This window comes from Pseudonaja textilis, chromosome Z, assembly GCF_049901715.1.
Source record: "Pseudonaja textilis isolate UNSWEBS1 chromosome Z, rPseTex1.2, whole genome shotgun sequence".
NCBI classification, from domain to species: Eukaryota; Metazoa; Chordata; class Lepidosauria; order Squamata; family Elapidae; genus Pseudonaja; species Pseudonaja textilis.
The window spans coordinates 41,519,064-41,536,497 of NC_142008.1; the positions used below are offsets into that span (position 1 = coordinate 41,519,064).

Consider the following 17,434-nt stretch of genomic DNA (forward strand, 5'->3'; position numbering starts at 1 on the left):
ACGTTGCTACAACTTTAAAAGCACAACTACAATGACGTGGGAAAATAACCGAACAAAGCTGAATACCATACGTATATATATTTGTTTATGTTTGCTTGTTTCTTCTTAAATGTTTTAAATATATGAAACTTAAATAAACTTTATTTAAAAAAATTATTTAGTTTTTTGATGAATATGTTTATGATGTTAGGGGTGGTTTTATATATTTTATTTAATGTTTGAATGTTTTTTTCTATCATTTTGCTGATTGGTTTGGATTCATAAACATGTAATTGGAGAAACTTCCTCTTAATCTTTTCCGTCTTTCCTGTCCTTCCTTCTTTATCCTTCTTTCTTCCCTCCTTCCCTCCCTCTCTCCTTCCAATACAGTGGTTACTTTCAGAATTACATCGTGTGACCATGTGTTGTAGTGATCTATTGCAATTCAAAATACAAAAGGGACAAAGTTTGTTATTTTGTCAGATGGGCTTCAGTCTTGCCTTTGACTGTGCTTCAGACATATAAAAATTCTTAAATGTGAGTAAAACTAAAAATGTTAGTGATGATGTAATTATGTTTAACAACATCTACAGAATCCTGAGCAATTGAAGGGCTTCACAAAATAATGTGATTACATAAAATAATGTAAGTATGAAAATAAAACACAGAGAGACACTGAGCTGAAGGAACAGGATTTTACCACACAGTCCAATTTTTCTCCATGCAACAATTATTTAATATTTGCATTGGATTAATCTGACAGGAATAAGCTTCTTCAAGAGATAGTGATATAAACCAAAATGAATACAAAAAGAAAAGATAATATTTGTAAAAATATAGCAGATAAGTCTATCTTTCCTTTCTTTGTAAATAGTTTCCTCCATTATTACATACACTGTTGACTCTCAAATACGTGTCTCAGAGTATAGTGTCTTAAAGATATTTTACATTATTTATTGCTATCACTTCATGTATTAAAACATTGAAGAGAATTCTACTTTCCTAGGATGGGTAAGAGATAAAATAGCTCTTAACTTTTATAAAATAAAGCACAAAATTCAAGATGTGTATATGTTAATTATTTCTTTAATAAAGTAGGCAGTCATTCTTAAGAGAGGAAAAAATACAACCATTAAAAATGAACAGATCTAGTCACTAAATTATCCTCAACATTCTTCAGTAAGATGACATGCAAAATTTGAAACCATAGTTTAGAGATGTGAGAAATCCAGAGAAGAGCCTCTAATACGTTGAAAAATGTTTTAGAGCATCATATATTAATACTAACTAACCCTTTATATTCTTTTCTGTCAGCTTAATGTTAACAATAGTTGAGATGAGCAGATTGCACTTAAAAGAGAAAATAAATGGTGCTTTAATTTGGGAATCTTAGTACACCTGGTAGAAAGCAACATGTTATAATGGTCTAATCTTTTTTGATTGACACTTTCAGTGTCATGCAAAATGAAATTTGGTACATTAAGTTTTACCACATGGCATTACTATATTTGACTTTTCCAAAGGAATTATTTACCTTTCTGTTAGCAAAGTGCTATTTATTATATGAAACCAGAAGCATAACATTGAAAAACTAAATATATCCTAAATAAGGCAAATATATTACAGCAAAAATTGCTCTGACAGGAAAAATAATTTGAACCATGAAATAGGCAGTCAAACATTTAACAACATAAACAAACATAGCAAAAGCAATAGCACTTAGATTTATATATCGCTTTACAGTGCTTTCAAGCCCTCTGTAAGCGGTTTACAGAATCAGCATATTGCCCCCAACAATTTGCATCCTCATTTTACCCACCTCAGATGGATAGAAGGCTGAATCAACCTCGAGCCTGGTGAGATTTGCATTACTAACCACTGCGCCACCATATACAAAACATACAAAACAAATCTCTGCCCAACTATTTTTTCTTTTTTTCGAACATAATGAAAGGTGACTTACTCTTTTTTCATCTATCCTGTTTCATTTTCTACTATTAAATAGTTTGCTTTAAATGGCACTTTTAATGTATGGTAAGAAAGGAAAAATTCAAGGCAGAAAGGAGTAAGGTTAGCCATGTCAAATTAATCACCAGCCCTGTCATTCTCTTTTATCATCCTCATGAAAATCAACGAAATTAAATAAATCTACACTGATCATAGGGATGAATCCTGAGGTGATTTATTTTGTGAAAGTTTAAGTAAAAGAGTATTAGATTTAAAATTGCATAAACATTTTTAAGTTTTTCATTTGAATCAGCAATAATATGATGACTTTATTCATTAACACTACTAGTATATACTCTGAAGCTCTTTATAGAAACTCTCAATATTATATCTAACTCTAAAAGAACAGGAAGCATCTTCTAATAACTCATTCAAGTTATTTGAACGTGTAATTATACAATTGCCATATATGATAGCAATTACTTGATAATTTTAGTCTTATGCCAGTAAATTCATAGATACAAAACTATGGCTAAAGGACAGTGCATAACAAATCCAAGTGACTCTAGGGAGAACCAAATGAATTTTAGGACAGTAAATTCAGTTAAATTTACCACATCAAGCTCAGAACATGTTCAGAAAGTGGTAGATTTTTTCAATATTTCAAATTCCAAATCTAGAAAGTTACTAGTGTAATATTAAAAAAGAGCTGTATGCTGTATGAGCACATTCTCTGTAGTTTATGATCAGGTTACACTTTGGGTTATCATGATTCACACATCATATTCATAGAGAAAAGAATTGCTCATGGAAATTGTAATGACAGTTGTTATACATCAGTGTTCACATTCTCATGCCCGATCACTCATCATGATTATGGCTACAGTATTGAGTGGCCAATAGAAATAAAACATACTGGGAGTGTTTGCTTAAGGATAAAGCTCTGAGAATATTACTGACCAGGAGGGAAAAATGATAAAGTTACACTAGACACTGTTGTCATCATTAGTTCCAAGGGTTCAAGAGGGAATATATCTAACCTTTTTAGTAAATCAATTTTTTAAATGATTGCTTATACTATCTAAGTATAAGCAATCATTTCTATGTAAGAAGTTGATTACCTATTACAGTAGAGAAATAGTTTTTGGAAGCTAATTCACTGAACAAATGTCTCTCTTCTTAACTAAATCTTGAGAAAACTTGCATTCCAGTTTGACGGAATATCAAAAAGAGATATTGGTTTCAGGACCTATTTCTCTATGTAGTTAAATAGCATTCAACTTGCAAGCAACAAAGCATTTTGAAAATGCAATTTATTTGGAATGAATATCACATACCAGAAAGAAAAACCAGCATAAGGCCAAGATTCTGACCAATTAACCTTAATACATTATTTTTCCCCTCTCTGGGTCAAGAAAGTTAGCAAGTGTGGAATTAGCAATGGCTGCATGAGAAAAGGAAATCCAGTTAGAAATCAGAGTGCCTCAATAAAGTCTAGACTTTGGGCTGTTTCATAAAATAAACTTTAATAAAGTTGATGTCTGTAACTATTTCCTGCAGTATTTAGTAAAAAAACCCCAAACCAAAATCTATCTCCTCCCAAAACTGGACACTAACCTATGAATGTTGTTTTGAGATTGTCAGGATAATAGAATAAATGGGGTCCAGAAATATTTTAGCCCTCTACAGTGCTGACAGAGAAATATGGCCTTGAATGAATCATAGACAGCATGTAGATTCAAACGCTTAGGAGTTTTGCTGTCGTTAGTGCAAAAAAGATAGATCCTGTACTTTAACATTTAAAAATGATTTTTCTAAATGCTTAAGGAATACCGCAGCATTAAGATTCTCAATAAATTTTATTCCTAGGCAAAACAGGATGGCAGAAGTATTGAAATAACTGTAAAAATACATCCCAGATGTTAGGAAACAAATTCAGGACTGGTAGAGCTATAACCCAAACTGTTTCAAGGCATTGAATTTGTATTATTTGTATTACCTTATAAGTATGAATATTTGCATGAATAGTAGCTATTGGTTTTGCACCATCTCTAAAGTGATAGTGGCTGTTTTCTTCTTCAGAAAATGATTTAGGAGGCAGCATCAGACAAGTAATGGGATATAACTTGAAACGTTTATTCCTCTTGTCTGATGACAGGAATATCTGATTCTACTCATAGCATATATTATCTAACAGGTTCTGAAATTATTTTTATATTTATTTGTTTCCCTATATATTTGAGCAGGTTCTTTCCAGTAAATTCATGATATTATGCAATGCATTTTATTTTATATGATGAAAGAATATAAACTTACTAATTCAAGGTTTCAAAAATCTGTTAATAGGAGTAAGCCAACAAGTATCTGCACTTATGTATTACATCTTGATATTTCATGTGTGTATTTTAAAGGCCATCATTACATGTTTGCTGTTTTTAGTTTTTGTTTAACATGGGTTGCCTTGATAGTATCTGTGCACTGACATGTTTAGCCTTATAAATATGGAATCCCAACAGACCAAATCTTGAGGCACAGGAGTTGCTACCTTTTTGAATAACTTTGTTACATTTCCAGAGGGCTAACAATTGTAAAATCAGAATCTTTGCTGTTGCTGCTGCTGCTATCATCAGGACTAGAACTGAGATTACTTGAAGATGCAGACATAGATCCCAGTAGTGGATCAGTGAAGGCTAAAGAAGTGTGACATGGGGCCTCACTCTTCATGCTCATATCCTGGGAAACTGGCAGAATCTGTTCTTGTTCAGAGGCAGACACAACTTTTCCTTCCTTTTTAGAAACTAGGATGTAATCATCACTGTATCTTTTGACAGGACTTCTAATTGGATGATCAGTAGCCTGTGAAAGAGAAAAAAATAGTTAAACCATAAAGCTTAACCAGTCATTTCATTAGGTTGCACCTACAGCAGCCATAATCACAGCTGGCACATACCTCTACAGCTGTGGTTGGTGATGCCTCCACCATTGCTCCCGCATAAAGTTACATGCCAAAAATGGTATATATAAAGGGGGTCCTAGATGGAAACTCTTTAAGCAGCGCCTCTCCTATAGATCATAAAGGATGAGTTGGTTTATTAAGTAGAGATGTTCCTTTTCTTAATAGAAACATGCATAGAACTTAGAAAATTTCCTAAGCTTCCCGATTCCCCAGTATTTCTGCATTTCTTTTGAGTCCATTTTGTCTTCTTGTTTGGCAAGTATCTTTATGCATGGAAAATGTCACTATGAGGTGATTCTCAGTGATTTACAATATCAAAAACAATAGGTTTAATGATGAGTACTAAACGTTCTGAAATAGCTTCAATGCAGGTTTAAAATGTAAAACTTGACATATACACTTGTTTTCTCAACTTATTTTCACAGACAAAGATTTCTACAGTATCTTTGATAACCCTAGCCTTTTCTGATGCTAGTATTTCCAGAGTTTATATCTATTCTTACTCTGCCAGTTTCTGTTTTAAAAAAATCTTACAGTGACACGAAGCATGTTATCTTCCATCTGCTACTGTTCCCAAATAAATAGAAAATGACAGAATTGTATTTCCAGGAGCTTTGAAAATTAACAACCTTAAACCTAATGCAATATGGTTCTTCAGAATACTTTTCCTGATAAATTTCTGGTTGGGAAATAAAACTCAATAATATCAAATATAGTAAACCATGCATGTTCAAGCAATATCTTAAACATCAGGGCAACAGACTTTATAAGTGTATAACCATTGTATAAAATAATTACATTTCTATCATGGCATGAAAAAAAATCAGCAATATATATCACATATAATGAAGGAAAGATAGAAGGAAATTAAAACAAATCCATATTAATTTGATTAACTGCTGGATAGTTGGAATAAGAATTCAAAGTCTAAAATTGAATTACTGTTGAAGATGAAAATTTAGGAAATATGAAAAAAAGAAAATGTGTTAATAATGAAGATATGGAAACTTATGTGAAGTTAGTCCTTGACTTACACCCATTCATTAGCAAAAGTTACAATGGCACTGAAAAAAATGACTTATGATTGGTCCTTCCACTAATGATCATTACAGCATCCTCATAGTTATGTAATCAAAATTTGGGTGCTTGGTAACTGGCATCTATTTATGACAATTGCCAGATCCTGAATTCATGTGATCATCATTTGTGACCTTCCAAGCTTGCTTCCAACAAGCAAAGTCAGTTTATAACTACATGAATCACTTAACAAATGCAGTGATTTGATTAACAACTAGGACAAAAAAAATCATCAAATCAGGTGCAACTCACCTGATCACAAATCAGGTTAACAACTACCTTTTTATCAATGGAAATTCTTGTCCCAACTATGGTAATAAATTGAGGGCTATCTCTACCTGTTCTAATTTTCTTGCACTGTTTCTGTAAGTTGATTTCCCTTTCTCATTTTTCCTGTCATTATTATGTACCTCCATTCTCATGGTATCCCCAAATCTGTTATTCTTTACAAATCATTCAACCAGTACACATTTCTATCATTGCTGTAAACATTTCTTATAAATGGAATATGTTAAATGATAAAAGTCACATCAAATGTCCTTATCTTAGCTCCTATTCTCTGAACAATGATTTACTAAGCATTTCCTCCATGTATCTATTTCATTCATAATCAAATCTATATACTCATTTAAATGCATATATTTATCAACTTTATTCTACAAGATCAGACCACCTTTATTCAGATCCAGTACATATTTCCAAGGCCCTTAGTTTCAGAGAGACAGTATATCCATTTTTCTTACTTTCATTCATTTTTTACTTCCTTACCCTGCAGGCATGTTGTCCACACTGCATCCCATCAATTTAGGTATGCTCCAGACTCCATCAGTTAATGGACTCTGATTGCTGGGATCTAGGAATACAGTGTTTTCTGCCAATGCCCCCATCCTATGGAATATTCTTTTTCCAGAAGTGGGATGGGTTAAAACATGACTCTGTGGCCTTGTTTGTATGTGGGGAGCCCAAAGAAGCATGCAGTTGTGGGGTTGGTTGGTGTTATTGCAGCCCTTGTTTTTCTTTTGTCAATTAATTTTTAACAAAATTTGATTATCACCATCTTAATTTTTTAATAATTTCTAATTAAAAATTCTAAAATTTTAATTCTTTTAATAGAGAATATAAGATTAAATGAAAGGAGCTACTTTACAAAGATTTAGTTTTAAATGGTTTTCTTAATGCACAGATAGATTTAAGATAGATAATAAAACATTTGGAATTGAGCAGTAGAAGATGGAAATTAAACTATTTGCAAACTGATAAACTATAAAATTTTACTGAAATTTCAAATGGAAGATCTTACTGATCATAGAAAAATATGTGGTATAAAGGATAAAAATTTATACTACAACTTAAAAGAGAATTCTTATAAAATGAGGTACTATTGGGCATATGATCCCAGAAAAATTGTCTAGAATGTATAAAGACACTTCAAATTTATGTGGTAAATATGGACAACATGAAAGATAATTTTATCATGCTTGATGGACTCCTAAAAAGGCATAATTTCTGGATTGAAATACTACAACAGAATTTTAAAGATCAATATTCAATCAAATTAGAACTTTTCTTGATGGGGTTAATGCAGAGGTGGGATTCAGTCCAGTTCAAATGAAACAATTGTTAAATTTTTGCGCAGTTCAGACAAATGGCTAATCACACCATTGGCTGGCCCTGCTCACCCCTCCCCTCCCCATCACTTCTTATCTCGCCTTACCTGCCTTGCCTGTTGCATAGCAGCTGCTGCTCTCTGGCTTCCTCGCTTGCTAGCTCTTTCTGCGGTTACTGTTTAGTCACAAAGTTCCAGTTAAAATATATCTTTTAGCAGTCTTGTTAATATTTAATAACTCTTTGAAGTTCTAGGCAATCTCCTCCTTACTTTCCAAAACAACCACCCAAGTGCTTTTAATCAAAGGTAGTTCCCAAAAGTTCCAAAATCACCAAACAATCCAATCCAATCTTTTTTTTATAGTTTTTATTCAGGAAAAAAATATTTTAAAAAGAGAATCATGTTCTCACATTTTACAGTGTTTTCATAACAGTGTACATCTCTATTAGTGTTACTTAAGATCATTTACTACAAAGACATCTTAAATCTAATTCCTGATTTCTTACTTATCTATGTTATTAATACGTCGTGATACATTGTTTGTTTTCCTGTTATTACACTACTACACCTATATACATAGCTATACTATATATATATTCATAGCTATACATTTATCCTTACTTCTGTTGTTCCATCATATTTCTTTAATCATTTTCATTATACATCTTTATTTCCTTTTCATTTAACCATTTGTACCAAGTATTCCATGTTGTAAAAAATTCTCCCTCTTCCTTGTTTTTTAATATCATAGTTAATCTAATCATTTCTGTGCATTGGAAAATATTGTTGATTACTGCTAAATCTGTAGGTACCATTGCGGGTATTTCATCTGGTCCTGGGGCTTTGTTAGTTTTTTGTCTTGCAATTGCCTCTTGTACCTCTTTTAGGATTATTTTATCGTTTCATAACTCCCGAGCAGTTTCCGCTATGTTAGGTAGTTCTTTGCCCTCAAAATATTGTGTGATGTTCTCATCTAAAATTTCTTCTTTTTTGTATAGGTTAGCAAAAACGTTTTGAGCTATTATTTTCTTTTGATTCAATTGTGGACACAGTATCCCATTTTCATTCTGTAGGGCTATTATGGTTCTTTTCTGCTGCTCTTTTTTTAATTTGTGGGAGAGCCATCTCCCCGGCTTGTTTGCGTTCTCAAAATAACGTTGTTTGGCTAGTTTTAATTTTCTAGCCATTTCTTCTTGAAGGCTTAGGTTTATTTCATGTTTGGCCAGGTTTAATTGTTTTTTAACTAATTCGTTACAAGGATCTTTTTGTAAGTTAATTTCCAGTTTTTCCAGTTTCTCTTTTCTTACAGTGTGTTGGTTTTTCCTGTCTATTTTTTTTGCTACGTATGCTATTGTCAGGCCCCTAATATATGCCTTTGTTGTGTCCCATAAGTTTTGAGTCATTGTATGTTCATTTGTATTAATTTCAAGAAATATTTTCAGTTCTTTATTTATCAATTGAGTATATTCTTTATCTCTCAGAATACTCTTGTTAAAGGTCCATCTACCTAGCTTTTTCTTTCCTCTCCAAGTCAGTTTGATTGGATTGTGGTCAGCCCATGTATTTGATAGGATTTCCACTGCTTCTGTTTTTTCCAATAGTTCTGTGTCCATCCATATCATATCAATCCTGGACCAAGACTGATGCAGGTTGGAAAAAAAAGTAAATTGGGTTTTTGATGTATTCAGTTCCCTCCAGGCATCTTTTAAGTTCACTTCTTGAGCTAATTTGTCAAATGTTATTGGGAGTGTTTTTCTCTTTTTTATTATTTTTACTACTTTTATAATCCTTTTCTATGTTTGGCACTGCATTAAAATCCTCTACTATGCATACATTGTTTAGTTCAGTTTCCATAATTTTGTTATGGAGTTTGCAATAAAATTCCTTTTGATTAGCTTTTGGGGCATACATTACTACCAATAATATTTTTTTCTATTGTTATCTCTATGAAAAGTATCCTTCCATCTTCATCATTATATTGTAAGTTTGGATTTAACCGGTTTTTAATGTACACCACAAGATTGGTTTGTCAGAGCCAAGTGTAGTTTTCCCAGTTTGGTTACTTCTAATAAGTGTGCATGTTGTTTTGAGATATGTACTTCCTGTAAACATGTAATGTCTGCTTTTTGGTTTATAAGTTTCCTAAATGTTTGTTTCCTTTTAGTTGGTGAGTTAAGTACATTTATGTTGAGCGATAGAAGGGTGATCTCTCCATCCATTTTTTTATTGGTACTCTATTACTCTCATTCTCAGCTCTCTTCTCGGTCGGTTGTCTTCTTCCTCTTCCCAGTTTTTCTGTTCTTTTCCTTCTCTCTCTATCTCCTTGCCTTCCACTGTAATGTCCTCCTGACTTCTACTTTCTGTATCTTCCTTACTTTCTTGTTTCTCCCCCGTTTTCACGTATCTTCTGTACAATTCATGTTGGCAATAGAGTTAATTTTAAATTTCTTCCCTCTCCACAATATCAATAGTCCCTCTGGAGTTAACCATCTGAATGCTATGTTGTTTTTAATCAACTGCACTGAAAGGAATTAATAGTTCCTCCTGTTCTCTTATCCCCCTCAGGATCTGTTTCAGGGTCACCACTTCATGGCCTTTAAATACCAGTGGCTCATCCCTCGTTCATCCATACAGCATATCCCTGGTGGTTTTCTTCGCAAAACGCACATGTACCTCCCCGGCAATTTATGTCTACGTGTATGTGTTTGCACCCAGTACACCTCGCCCAACTCATTCATGATCTCCATCTTGTCTTTTTGGAGGGCTTCTGCGATTAGCTCTACCATTAAAGATCTTAGGTCTTCTTTCCTTTCCTCCACAATGTTCTGGAATCTGAGGAAGAATGCAGCTTTTTCTAGTTCTAGATGGACCACTGCCTCTTGGAGTTCACAGTAAAGGACTTTCCAGTTTTGTTCAGTATCTTCAAGTTTCTTTTCTACATTTTCCATTCTTTGTTCCATATTCACCAGTTTCTGTTCATTCCTCGTTACTGTCTCTTGAATTGTTTCAAATTTATCATTCAGTTTCTGAATATCTGCTTTCAGCCCCGCAATGTCATTTTTCATCTCACTTTTCAATTCTTCGTGGTTTCTGGCTATGAGTTCTTGAGTTCTCACGATCATTTTTTGCATCATTGCAAGGGTTGACTGTACTGCTTGTAGTGTTGGGGTAGGTAATGTTTTTTCTGCCCCCAACATTGTATCTAAAGTTCTTTGTCCCGCAGGCGAGGATATGCTCGTTGTGTTCTTCTTTGCAGTTTTCGTTGTTGTTGCTGTTGTTGACATTTTCAGGATACTCAAAAGGTCTTTCCAATCTACCATTCAACAGTGTACTTAAAAACTTTCTTTGTTTCTACTGTATTTCTAGATTCTATTTTCTAACTTCAATCTTTCTCCAATGTGTAGCTTGAAGGAGGCTATATAGATTTAGAACAATCAACAGTAAATACTAGCTGATATAATTTTACAGTTAGCTTTCAGTTTTAATGTCTATAGCCTACCTTCAAGTTCATTCTAACAAACAGTAACTAATAAGCAGCTCCCTTGATCATTGCCTAATTTAAAAGAGAGTCACAGATAAATATTTTATAGTATACTTTAACAAATAACTTTCTATTCTGTAGTGTATATTCTGTCTTCACAAAGTTATTCTTGCAATCAGCAATTCATAAGTAGAAAAATGAATAAAAAAAGAGAGAATTCCTTAATTAGGCAATATAGGATCAAATAAACAATTAATAATTAGTCTACAATATTAAACCCTTATTTTCTTTAGCTTTAGTTTTTATAAATTATTCCCTTCTTTATAAATATCTATTTCACAAGTGCATAGTTATAAATGGTTTTTAAGTGAAATATATATTACATTTTAGCCTTATTTATTATAGATTAATTAATCACAAAGTCTCAGTCTCCTTTTCTCAGCTCTCTTTTTTCTTCTTTCTTTTTCAAGATGTCTTCCCTTTTTTCAAAGTGCAAAGTCACTCTGGGTGCAAGTCGCCACTTTCACTTCTTATTATTCACTCTGTCCCAATCTCTACTCAAAACAGCATTAAACAATCAGAATTATCTCAGTCAAAATATCTCTGAGCCTTTAGATTTCTCCCCCCCAAAAGAGTAAGGAAATCATATGAAAAATGTCTTTTCTTCTCTTTCTGCCCTGGTCTACCATCTGTCAAATTCTCCGCACCGCTGCCGTTTTATCCTCCCGATACGCCGGCTCCTACTGCCAAGTGCACCACTGTTTCAAACCTCAGTTAGGAGCCTCCTTCTCATCTAGTTTTCAGAATCTTCTTTCTCTCATCGGTATCCCTTCTCAATCCACTGTCCACCGCTATGTCACACTGCTTTCACTCTTCGCTTCCGTCTCAAATCTGCTGGGCTATCATTTCTTCGGATTGAGTCATGAAGACTGATCTCTTCCACGTCAGTTTTCAGGACTTTCCCCTGCAGGATATGGGAGTCACGGTTCTCCCTCTATGTCTTGGGGTTTTCTCCTTTCTATTGTCATCCCCTCCAGGATCCGACTTCGCCTCTACAAGCTGCCAGACGTGGACTTTTGAACATGCAGGATGGGATGCCGTTCCTCTGTGCCACTACGATATGGCACCCCAGCCGGAAGATCAAATCAGAAGCTATTTTTATTTCTTAGGGAAACATAATCAGATACCATAAGCTAGTTTAAGAACCCCCCACCCACCCTCCTTAGCCACCATAATTTGTTTCAGCCAGTATTTCAACTGGCAGAGACTCTTTTTGGCAGCCAAAAGACAGTCATAATGTAGTTTGTGAAATGGCCTTGGCCACTAGAGGAAGGCATGCAGCATGTTCCTCAGCATTTAACTGATTCCAGCACAAAACGGAGCCCTTTGTGGAAGAGGTCTACAACCAACTACAAACTAATTTCTATTTTCTTACATGTTAATAAAGCAATCATTTTATCTTGCCCAAATTGTTTTTGCAATAAAATGCTGATGCATTGATGCCATATAGTTATGATGAAAAGTTAGCCATCTCTTAAAATAGAACCCAACCTTGATTAAAGCCCTTTACACAAGTACCTGTTTGAGGGTGCAGTATGGGGTTAATGGGGCCCTGACTAACAAGATGAAAAGTTAGAAATAAATTATGGCAGGAAAAGGTGAGTATATTCTCCAGACTGAGCACCATATTTTATATATAAGCTCTAAAATTTCTCCTCCTTTTTCCATAAACATAAAATATATTAATATAACCCTTATATTAACCCCAAGCAACTATAAAAGTTGTGTGACTTCATTTGCATAAATACATTTTTAAATGTTTTATTTTTTATATACAAAATGCAAAACTTTTAATAAAAATGTTGGGAAAATTAGGACCTCTAATTAAAAATGCTAACAGAATATGATAAAATATTGAAAAAAAATCTATGCCACAGTAGGCAACTAATCAAATATAGATATTAAAAATGAACAAATGAACAAGAATGAGTGTGGTATAGATTTAGGAAAAATTAGAAATATACATAATCTGCAAAAGTGTTAGACAGTTGTGCAAAAATGGTGTAAATTAAGAATGCTTTCAGAAATGCTTTCAGTGTTAATAGTTTATTTTTATCAAAATAAACAAAATGGAAAATGTACAGAAGAGAAATCCATATCAAAATTTGGTGTGACCACTCTTTGACTTCAAAATATCATCAATTCTTCTAGGTATACTTGCACTCAGATTTTGAAGGAACAAGGCAAGGTTCAAGGTTGTTCCAAATATCTTGGGAGAACTAATTACAGATCTTCTGTGGATATAGGATGCTTTTTCATGTAATACCAAACATATGCCATGCTATTGAGATCTGTGCTTTGCGGGGGCCAAAATTCCAGGACTTTTTGCTTATGCTGAAGATAGTTCTTCATGAGATTGATTGTATGTTTGAGGCCACTGTCCTGCTTCAGAATAAAATTGGAGCCAATTACACACCTCTTTGGTAGTATGGCATGATGGATAAGTATCTGCCAATAAGTATCTGCATTGATGACACCATTCTTCTTCCTAGTGTTATTTCCACACTATGGCAGGGTCCATGTCAGCAAAGCCATCTCAGTTTGGTTGATCCAGGGCATCTTCAGGAGTGATGCCCACATATGTCTTGTCCTCTTCGATGTGATGCTTCCCACTTTTTCTTGTATATAAAATGCCTTTAATGACAGATAGAGTAACACATCGGTTGAAATACCTCAGTCGTATCAATGGCAATGAAGGACACCAATGATCTTGATCAAATTTCCAATCCATTTGTAGAAATGTAGCCTCAAACTTGCAAGGAACCTTCACTATGCTTCACTGTTGCTGGCAGATATTCATTATCATACCGCTCCTCAGTCCTTTAATGAGAAGACTGCCTCTTGCTACAGCCAAATATATTGAATTTTGACTCATCACTCCAGAGCACCTCCTGCCATTTTTCTGCATCCCAGTTCCTATGTTTTCGTGCATAGTTAAGTCACTTAGTATTGTTTCCACATCAGAGGTATGACTTTTTGGCCTCAATTATTCAATGAAGACCACTTCTGGGCAGATAACTCTAGACTGTAGATGGATGTACCTGGGTCCCAGTGATTTCTGCTAGTTCTGTGCTGATGGCACTGGACATCTTCTGTTGTGAAAGGGAAGTAAGCGTGATATGTCTTTCATCTGTGCATTAAATTTCCTTGGCTGACCATTGTATCTATGGTCCTCAACTTTGCCTGTCTTTGTGCTTCTTCAAAAAAAATTGAACAACACTTCTTGAAATTCTAGCCTGCTTTGAAATCTTTGCCTGGGAGAAACCTTGCTGATGCAGTTTGTCTCGTTTCTGTGCTCAGTTTTGCCAAGGTGTATGACCTGTGACATCGAACTGTTTTCCATAACCTCAATCTCAACTTCAACCTTGTAGCAGAATTAGGCTGTTTCTCACCCAATTTTACGCTTCCTACACAGCTATTTCTGTTTCAGTTAATGACTGTGTTTCAACCTTGCAAGTGTAAGAATTGATGCTGTTTTGAAGGCAAAGGGTGGTCACACAAATATTGATTTGATTTGGATTTGTCTTCTGTTTCTTTACTTTCCATTTTTGTTAATTGAGAAAAATAAACTACCAACACTTCTATTTCTAAAACTTTCTTAAAATTATAGCATTTTTGCATAACTGCCTAACACTTTGTATTGAATGTACAACTATCACCCAATTTTAGCATGTACCGCTGTTATGAAAATGAGATATAATTGGAATGTTTTCTGATATAGCCCTTTCCTGTAAAGAAAACAAGAAGAAAGTGCAAATGATAAGTCACACTACAAGGATATTCAGGGTGGACATTCTGAGAGTAATCTCCCATCCAAGCCAAACTGGCCCTTCTGTCTTAAAAAATATGAAAGATTTCTTATATTCTAACTGCTTCATCTCAAATTAGTTTTTTCCTCTGACAATGTCTGCTGCTTTCTCTTTTTCAACTGGCTCCATAATTCATCATTAGAGAAAAAAAAAGACAAATAACTAGACGTTTCTGCTTACCACTTAAGTATTAAACTAAAATTCCCTTAAATACATATTTAACTATAAAACCAAGAACTGCAGTTTTTCATAATTCTTTCTTCTTCAGCTAAGTTTCTATCGATTAGTAACAGATCAAGCATATATGATTATCTTTTCTTCAACCTCTGAAGTAAAACATTGCCAGCAAGATAGAATAGAATAACAGAGTTGGAAGGGAACTTGAAGGGCTTCTAGTCCAACCCGTTGCCTAGATAGGAAACCCTATACCACTTCAGACAAATGGTTATCAAACATTTTTAAAAAAAACTTCCAGTGTTGAAGCATTCACAACTTCTGAAGGCAAGTTGTTCCACTGATTAATTGTTCTAACTATCAGGGAATTTCTCCTTAGTTCTAAGTTCCTTCTCTCCTTGATTAGTTTCTACCCATTGCTTCTTGTCCTGCCCCCATGTGTTTTGGAGAATAGCTTGAGTTCCTCTTCTTTATGGCAGCCTCTGAGATATCTGACACTGCTATCATGTCTCCCCTAGTCTTTCTTTTCATTAGACTAGAGTCATCATATCCAGTTCCTGCAACCGTTCTTCATATGTTTTAGCCTCCAGTCCCCTATTCATCTTTATTGCTCTTTTCTGCACTCTTTCTAGAGTCTCAACATCTTTTTTACATCGTGGTGACCAAAACTGAATGCAGTATTCAAAGTGTGGCCTGACCAAAATAAAGTGGTATCAACACTTCATGTGATCTTGATTCTATCCCTCTGTTTATGCAAATGAATCAGGAATTTCCCATAGGAAATTTCCCATTTGGAAGTTTAAATTCTAGCAGGCACTGAATTAATTCAATTCTTCTTATCACTGCATCTTCAGGGTTCATTGAAAAAATTGCAATTGGGGCATCATGCTCATTTTTTGTTTGGGATGGTGGCAATGGACATCCTTGCTTCTATTTGTTTGTCCATTTATTTTACATTAGGTTTGCTTTACAACATTGACAAATTAATTTTTTAGTATTCTGGAATAGAAAATTTTTACCATATATTCCAGTATATCTTTTTCTTTTGTTTGTATTATTTTTGTACAAATTATTTTTTAATGGCTATATTCTAATAGAAACTATCCCACAGGTCTTCATTATACAATAAGTGTTGAATAATATTTGTTTTTTTCTGAACTAACTCTTTTTATTTTCCATACATTGTTTATACAGATAGTGAAGGCTATTTATGGACCAATGTTTAATGGAATTATTTAAAAGTTCCTACATTGTACCAGTATTTATCCTAAGGTCCTTACTTCAGAGTTTACTTCAGAGTAACTTTAGATGAAACTTGCTGTGCTTTGGCAAAATACGTTTTTATTAGTTTTATTTTGTGTAACCATTTTTCATTTCAATGGTCCATCATCTAAATAATCCTGGCCAGAAATCATTTTTATCTTGTTAACACTATCTAAGCACTGTGGTAGATGTCACAGCCTTTTTATGTCTATAGGTCTGGAATTAGCCAAATCTATGACCACGTTGTTACCCAGCACACTTGACTGAACCAAATACACATTTAAACATCCAGGATTATGGGTCTTATAAACCTTTGCCTAACTGCATACTTTCAATTTGAAACTATGCACTTTCAAACTACACACTTTACCAATGAATTAAAGATACACCTATGGCATGACTGGTTTCAGGACTTATAGCAGATGTTGTAATGCAACATCTAAAAGCCACAGCACTTCTACAAATACAACCTAAAATATGGATCAAATATTTAGATTACATTTTCATTTTAATATAAAAGGATCAATTAGAGAATATCCATAGGCTCATCAACTTCTTCAAAAGAATCCACTTTACCAGAGAAGGAGAAAACAACATCTCACTGCCCCTCTTGGACATCCTGATCAGTAGAGACCCCAATGGCAAACTAGAAACACAAGTGTACAGAATAATCATCCACACCAACTCTACTATCAAAGGAACAACCCAACCTCCCACAAAAGAAGCTACCTAAGAACTTTATTTGGACAGACACAAGCTCACCCTAGCAATTCTGATCAACAGAAAGAAATCAGAACACTACCTGGTCGGACCAGTTCTATAGAACTGGTTGTTACAATTCTGTGCAGTTCAGAGAACCGGCAAATCGTGCCTCTAGCTGACTCTGCCCCTCCCTGCCCACCCTTTCCCGCCTAGTCATGCCTTACCTGGCATATGAGCCCTCCAACTTGCCTGTGTTGTACCTTCATCTAGTTTTTGGCAAGTTGTTATTTTTCCTCCCCTCCCCCAACAATTAGCTGTTCCGACTCTCAGTTGTGCCGGGTGATTTAGATTAGTCCCCCCCTCCCAGGCAAGCAGAGAAG

The 17,434-nt window shown here is 34.4% G+C and overlaps 1 protein-coding gene across 6 annotated transcripts in view; it reads right to left on the reverse strand.

Annotated features, from left to right (window-relative positions):
- Nucleotides 1–1,047: 1,047 nt before the first annotated feature.
- The window catches only part of TBC1D5 (TBC1 domain family member 5), a 438,974-nt gene continuing 422,587 nt past the window's right edge, over nucleotides 1,048–17,434 (reverse strand). For 5 of the 6 annotated variants that reach the window (XM_087917673.1, XM_026708141.2, XM_087917672.1 and 2 more), the window contains one exon: nucleotides 1,048–4,782. In XM_087917673.1, coding sequence (XP_087773799.1) covers nucleotides 4,489–4,782 — 294 coding nt within the window. In that variant the 3' untranslated portion in view covers nucleotides 1,048–4,488. Of the gene's footprint in view, nucleotides 4,783–4,876; nucleotides 4,990–17,434 lie in introns of all 6 variants that reach the window. The other variant, XM_087917675.1, reaches the window with a different exon arrangement.